General features: G+C 33.2%; 1 protein-coding gene across 4 annotated transcripts in view; it reads left to right on the top strand.

Moving 5' to 3' along the window:
• The window catches only part of Rnf180 (ring finger protein 180), a 166503-nt gene that overhangs the window by 44899 nt on the left and 113577 nt on the right, over positions 1–8027 (top strand). For all 4 annotated transcript variants that reach the window (XM_029557855.1, XM_017795285.2, XM_008856273.3 and 1 more), the window contains exons 4-5: positions 748–1707; positions 5312–5347. In XM_029557855.1, the coding sequence (XP_029413715.1) occupies positions 748–1707; positions 5312–5347 (996 nt within the window). The remainder of the gene's footprint in view (positions 1–747; positions 1708–5311; positions 5348–8027) is intronic.

The raw sequence follows: 8027 nt of genomic DNA, 5'->3' as shown, positions 1-8027 counted from the left end.
CTTTGAAAAAATATAATTAAATTTCTTCACTGCATAGCTTACAGTTTTATTTTAAACTGAGGCTTGGTAGGTATCTCTTGAATACATTCTCACACTGTAGTGATTTCCTGGGAGAATGCCAGCCTTCTGCTTGTGAGTATTCTGAACTTTACAAAATATATTAGAACCCTACAGATCTTCCATTATCTTTGTTGAAAAGATAATTGTAAAGGGACTTTATTAATTTCTAATTTGAGTATGAAAATATACTGTCTGATATAAGCAGTCAGTGTCTTTTGGTTGTATGTAAAAAGCCAGGAAGAGCTTTATTCTTTGATTGGATAAAGTTCCCTCCCCCTGTGCTTGGTATGCAAGTAGTGTATCAAAACAGATACTTTTCTCTGAGATTTTACTTGCAAATTAAGCTCTGTAGACTGATTTGCTTCCTGGGTCCATAGAGTATTTTTCTTTTCATTAGTTAACACTGTATCCATATTCAGCCCATTGTTTAGAGGCTTTCTTTTGGAATTCTTAGTATTGTTTGGATAGGCATGATTTACAATATCTTCTCATTTTAGAACTCTGTAGTTACTGATCTCTATATATGGAAAGGCTTGTTTGTTTCCATTTGCTGTTCTGTCTACTAATCAAAAAACAGAAAGCCTTTTCTGTAACAGAAAACTTTCATGTGATAGGCTTTTTTACAAGCTCATTCTCTGGTCACTTTACAATGAAAGCATTGTCTTTCTTTTCCTTTATTACCTGTAGGCCCAGTGGACAGTTGGAAAACTGAATTGTCCTTTCTGCGGGGCCCGCTTAGGGGGCTTTAATTTTGTCAGCGCTCCAAAATGCTCCTGTGGCCAGCTTGCAGCTGTACATCTCTCCAAGAGCCGGACTGATTATCAACCAGCACAGGCAGGCAGACTAATGAGACCATCGCTGGAGTACTTCTCACATCCTCGAGTTCAGTCAGGTTGTGATAAGGAAATTCTGCTGACAGGTGGTGGCTCCAAAATCAGAAATCACAGGCTTTTAAACATGGCCCCAAATAATAATGGCCTTGGAAGATTAACAGAAGCACTCTGCCTGGAGGTCCGAGCAACATACTTTGAGATGAAGAATGAAAAATTATTCTTCAAAGCATCAGATCCAAAATACCAGCTTTTTGTTCCCCAGCTTGTGACTGGCAGATGCACTTCAAGAGCTTTTCACAGAAAATCACATAGTTTGGATCTGAACATCAGTGAGAAGCTGACTTTATTGCCTACTTTATGTGACATCCATAGTAAGACCACTACCTACCCCAGGCTGAATGAAACACAACCTCTTGACCTCTCCGGCTTGCCTTTATCATCTGGTAAAAATAGCTGCGCCTTTCAAAATCCATCCAGTTTTGATCCCAATATGCTGCTGCAAAGATTATCAGTGGCTCCCAATGAGACCCAGACACAAAGAGGAAGAGAATTTCAGTGTGGTCTAGAAGCTTCTTCAGTGTACTCTGATCATGCTAATACTAGCAGTCTGACTTTCCTGATGGATCTGCCCTCGGCCAGAAGGAGCATGCTGGAGGCCTCAGACCAGGAAGAGCACCTCTACCCTCTGGACTTCCTGCACTCGGCCAGTTTTCCCTTGGGCACCATTAACCACAGGCTGAATAACAGAGAAAGGAGCAAGTTGAGGACTCTGAGAAGGAAACAGCGAAGGCATGAAAGATGGCTACAGAAACAGGTAACTTTTTAAAAATCAGAGTTTATCAAAAATATGTATTTATAAATATTGGGGCTTGGGGAATAGAACTAAGTTTGAATATTTGTATTATAAAATCCTTGCTTTAATCTGTGTGCACCTAATAATTATGCAGCCCTCTTATCGTAAGCAATGCATAACCCTGTTTCTGTCCTTCATGCATGTTTAGAAAAAGCCTCTTTTGCACAGTTTCCCCTAATTCTGCTAATATATTAGAAGCACATTTACCTCATGGTATTGAAACTGGATGATTTATGACAAGTATTTTAAATCTATTGTATGTTTATATTGTTTTTTTCTATGATTTAATTCGTGCTGAGTTAAAAATGTTCTAAGTCTAATCTGGCAACAAAATCTGGTAACTTTCATCACATTTATTTTAATTGAATATTCAAGAAACCTTATTTAATTATGTGATCACATCATCCAGATATAAATAACTCTCCTGAATTTTGAGACTTGTCTGGAGAGTAATTTGCCCATATTGTGATTTTGTAAAGAGTTTGCTTCTCTGTTATTTGAACTACTTATGTGCTTCATAATAGCATTCTTCAGTGTGTGTGTATGTGTGTGTGTGTATGTGTGTGTGTGTGTGTGTGTGTGTGTGAAAGAGTAGACAATAAATGCCCTGTGCTGTGGAAACCAATTAAAGCCAATAGCTGAAGTGCTATGAAAAAGTGGAAGTTTTGGGGCTAGTGTATTTCTGTATAAATTTTCTTTTGTAAATTACCTTTATTGTTTGCCTATTAGATGTACATGGTATCTCCTAGTAATTAGTGTATTGTATTTAATTATAAGAATTAAAATAGAAAAACCGGAACTGTTTTCTGTATTTGTTAAGTGAACTCATGGATTATTATCCTATTCATAGACTCAGTAAAATAAAACTACTACAGTGAGTGATGCAGCCAGTTAACAGGATAGTTCCTGGTAATTGTGTTGCGTCTTTGATTGGGTGCCAGTAAGAGCATCCCAGTTTGGTTTATTTGTAATGTTGATATAATGTAATATTAAGGTATACTTAATAGAAATGAGTGTGTTTTGCATCATTATAATATATTCATGGTAAAATTTATTGAAACTATGAAATTAAAAATGTTTATGGAGAATTCTGCTTATTCTTAACTTATAGATGATCATATATTAAATGAGTATTCAGAAGGAATGCCTTAAAATTATGGAGGGCTCTGAATATTTATTGTATAAATAGGAATTTAAAAGAAACAAAATTGTGAGAAAACCTCAGTTGTATTATTAATAATTTCATAACAGGAATATTTTATTTTACAGTTTAGAGAAGAGCAAGTTTAGGGTTAAATGCTGACATTTTTTGATTGACATTTTTATTCATACACACACACGTGCACACACACACACACACACACAATTTGGCCAATCTGCTTAGCTAATTCATCGAAATTGACAAATCTTGAGTCAGATCTGCAACTGGTCATCATAGGGAATTACATAGCGGAACGCTTACAGGCTTAATTGGTTGCAAAGAGCTGTAGGTAGGCAAGGGACCAATATCTCTCCAGCAGAAAATTTAGTAAGAATAGAGCAACAGAAAGGGTATGATATAAGCATATGCCATTGTTAAAGGTAAAAATAATGATAACTGCTAACATCAGTCATGCTGACCTCAGCAAGAAGACAAGCCCTAGCAAGAATTACTGAATAAAATAATGGGAGTTTCACAGACCACTCCATGTCTACTCAAGATTCATGCTATAAACACTTAACAATTTCTTGCCTGAGATACCAAGAATTTGTGTGGTGACTTCAATACATATTCTGCCTTTCCTCTCTTTGTAGTGTGGGGGAAGGAATCCAGGGCCATGCCCATGCTAGGTAGGTACTGTTCCCCAGGCCCAGATTCTGTCCTTTTCTTTTTTTAATTAGGAAAATAATCATATAACATGTAAGTAATATCTACTATTGACAATTTAAATTTTCTGTCACTTTTTTCTTAATGGAAACAAAAGCATATCTATTTTAAGTCAGATTATTAGCTTTTTGCTGTTGAGATTTTAGAGTTTGCAAATATTCTATCAACATCTTGTCCACAGAACTTGCTAATATTTTCACCCAATCCGTGTGATGTCTCCTTACTCTATAGATTGTTTCCTTGCTACATGGAAGCTTTGTAGTTTGATGTAATCCCGTCTGTTTTTTCTTATTTCCTGTGTTTTGAGGTGCACATCAAAAACCAAAAGTAATAACTCTCTTCATTCTAGTGTCTTGAAGCATTTCCCCCATGTTTTTTTTCTAGTAGTTTCACAACTTCAGGTCTCACATTTAAATATTTGATTGTTTTGTATTGATTTTTGTAATGGGGAGCAATAGTTTGGTGTCCTTATTCTCTATGTACATATACAATATCATAGCATGATTTATTGAAGGCTTTGATCTTGTATATTTTTGCCTCTTGGTTCTCTATTCTGATCATTGGTTTGTCTGTATTAATACTAATGCCATGTTGTTTTGATCATTCTTGCTTTGTAGCGTAGTTTGAAGCTGAGTAGTGTAATGCTTCCTACTGTGCTCTTTTTGCTCAACATTGCTTTAGGTATTTAGAACTTTCTTGTGATTAGATATATATTTTGATTTGAATTTTCTATTTCTATGAAAAAATGTAATTGGTACTTTTATAAATCTTATATTGAATTTATTGATCACTTTGGGTGGTACAGACATTATAATACTAATTCATTTAGTATTTCTACTTTTGTATCATCTTCAGTTTTTTTATCAATGTTTTTATTTTCACTATCTTATTAACGATATTTTAAAGTTTCAAATAATTGGTTAGGAAAGTTGTATTTTTAACACTTGACATTTTTAATGAAGTTTATGGAAGCCAGAAGTATTTTCACAGCATATACCATATTAGAAATTATTAAAAATACTAACAAAAATTTTATTTCAATCCTTAAAGCTTGGAGATGTAGGTTAGATTGCCATCAGTGGAGAAACTACAGCCAATTTCCAGTGTTTTTATTCAACAATATATAATTGAGCATCAGCTTTGTGGAAAAGCCTGGCAATGCACTGTATTTAACCAGCAAACCTCATTTTAAATCTAATGTAATCTCATTTTTCTTATTTATCATGTCCTACAACGTACTTCTTCCTGGCTTAGGTCTGTGGTTTAACTGCATGTACAGGTTCTTCTCATGCCCATGACAGTAGGCGTAAGAGAGGGTGCTTAAACCTCCCTCCATACCTTTAACTCATGCTTTAATCAGTCCTTAATCCCTGAGGAATACTAATCTGTTCTCTGCTTTAGTTTTACTTATTGATAATGTTACAATAATATTATAATATAGAAATAGATCATATAGTATGCACTCTAGAGGCTGATATTTTTAACTAAGCAAAGTTTTCTTTGACACTTACCAATTTGTCACCTACATCTATAGTTTGTTCTGTTTATTGTTCAATAATTTCCCATTCTGTGAATGAACGATGATTTCTCCAGCATAGAAAGATTACTTCATTGCTCTGGTTGTTAGTAATAGTGAATAAAACTGCTATAAACTTTCTTGTACATATTTTAGTCAACCCAATTTTTTAATTTTTCTAGGGTCAATACTCAGGAGTGGGATTGCTGGATCATATGGTAAGTGTTTATTCAACTAGACAAAGAACTGTCAGATTGTTTCCCTGGTTGTACCACTCTGCATTCCAAAGAGTGATGAATGAGTTTCCAGTTACTATGTATTCATGAAGGCAAACATCTGTTTTTTTTTTTAAATCCTCTTTCTTTTAATCACTCGAATACAGTATTCAGTGGCATCACATTGTGGTTTTAATGCACATTTCCCAAATGATATTGAACATTTTCATTTATATATAGTCTTCAGTGAACTATCTGTTCAAATCTTTTGTACATTTTTAAATTATTTCTTTCCTATTCAGTTTTGAAGATTCTCATATATTTTAGATATAATTTCTACTTTGGATGTATAATTCATAATATATAATATATTTTTCCTACCCAGCCTGTTTGTCCTTTCAGTTTTTTTTTTTTTTTACATTTTTTTCCTTCAGAGAAACACGTTTAATTTTTTGAAGTCCAGCCTCTCAAAAAAAATTTAGTGACCCCTGTTTGGGGTATAATAACATAACTAAAAACTGTGAGTTAAGGTTATAAAGATTTTTTTCCTATGATTTCTCCTGAAAGTTGGACAGTTTTGTATTTACATTGAGAATTATGATTTATGTTGAATTGATTTTTAAAATAAATGTGGTTTAAGTCAAAGTCTATTGTTTTTAATAGAAATATGCGATTTTTTCAGCACCTTTGCTGAAAACAATCTTTTCTCCATAGAAATACTTGTAGCTTTCTAAAAAAATTTAGTTGGAGATACACACACACACACACACACACACACACACACAGTTTTTTGTTTTTTTCATTTTCTCTTTCTATCTGCTGGCAGTGGCCTTTTCTGTTTAAATTCCATAGTAATAAAGCAAGATTCTGTGAATCCTTCAACTTTATTGTCCTTTCCAAGATTGTGTTAGATGTGTTGTTTCTGTTGGTTTCCAATAGAAAAATTAGGATGAAACTGTTTACAGAAAAATTTTTTGGAATTTTGATTAAAATTATTTTAGATCTAGACTTCGACTTGCAGAGCACCAAAATTTTTACTGTGTTGACTTTCCAGTCCATGAACATGGTAGACTTGTTTTTCCAGGTCTTGGTGTTCTTTAATTGGTATTAGTTGTCACAATTATACACTAGTATCACTCATTATTAATCTTTTACTGATGGATATCCTAGTCTCAATCATGACATTGACAGTTCATGTCTTTCCCTTTCCTCTCCTCCTCCTTTTCTCTCCACCCCCGCAGCCAGAGGTTTATTAATTGTATTATTATTTTTTTAACCCAGAGCTTCATTTTTCTCTCTTTCCCTGCTTTCCAAGTTACTGGTTTCTGTTCTTTGTTTACTTTGTCTTGAACTTTTCTCATTTTCTATAAATTCCTAAACAATAGAAAGTTGGTTTGATGCCTTTCTTTTTTCTTCTAAGCATTTAATGCCCTAAATGTACTTATAATTATGCATTAACTCCATAATATAAATTTTATTATGATACATTATTTTAATCTGGTTTTTAAAAATGTTTTCTAATATCTTTTGAGATTTTCTTGGCCCATTTAGTTTGCCTAGTAAAAAATGAAAAAACAAAAAGTTTTATCAGCAACTGGAGGAAATTTACAGAAAGTTTTTAATCCTCTGGGTTGAGATAAATTAAGAAATGAGAATGGCTCATAATATTTCTAAATAATTCTATTTGAACAACAATGTATTTTGTTTATTTCTAAATAATTCTATTTGAACAACAATTTATTTTGTTTCTAAATAATTCTATTTGAACAACATTTAATTCTAAACCTTTTTAGAAAAATACAAGAAAACCTTTATATGCCACAGGAAATTATTGTACAAATAGTTTGTCTTGCGTTTCTGGTGTGTATTGTGCATAAAACCTTAAAATAATTGATTATATATTGTGGTTTACAATAAACCATTTAATCACTACAATAATTCTAGTATATTTTTCTTACTGACCTAAATGAGTTAGGGTTAATTGTGTTGTTTAATAAATAATGTGACTAATCACTGGAGAGAATAACGGCCAATGAATTATATAAAAGACCTACTTATTCAAGTTTATGTAGAACAGATAAACCTACCACAAACACAATTATGTCTTCATGAAGTTGAACAATAGGGATCATTTTGAGTTTTTTGAAGATTTTAAAGAATGGCTAAGGGGTTAAGAGCACTGACTGCTCTTGCAGAGGACCCAGGTTCGATTCCCAGCACCCACATGGCAGCTACAAATCGTCCTTAACTCCAGTTCTAGGGGAATCCTACACCCTCTTCTGACCTCTGCACATTACACAGCACAAGTGCACTCACATCCATGCAGGCAATACACTCATACACACAAAAACAAAAATAATAAATAAAATATTTTTTTAAAGTAGGTTTAATTTTTACCAATTAATTTATCATCTTCAAATTACATGCAAACAATACTGCAAATGAATGCTTGATTCTTTGTGCTTCAGAATTAAAATAGTGATCAAATGCTGAAGAATTATTCCACATTCATTCTCTGTAATGAAAATATGACCATTTTAATTTGATAACATAGATTTTTGTTGTTTTATTGATATAGAAATATAGTCATGAAGTGCTCTTTAAGGGTAGAACAGAATTAATAGTCAATGAATATCATGACCATCAATCATGTCCTAAGACAGACCAATGTTTATCAATCAGT

Source organism: Nannospalax galili, unplaced genomic scaffold (assembly GCF_000622305.1).
Source record: "Nannospalax galili isolate Female #2095 unplaced genomic scaffold, S.galili_v1.0 scaffold751, whole genome shotgun sequence".
NCBI lineage: Eukaryota > Metazoa > Chordata > Mammalia > Rodentia > Spalacidae > Nannospalax > Nannospalax galili.
This window is presented reverse-complemented; position numbering and strand designations above follow the sequence as displayed.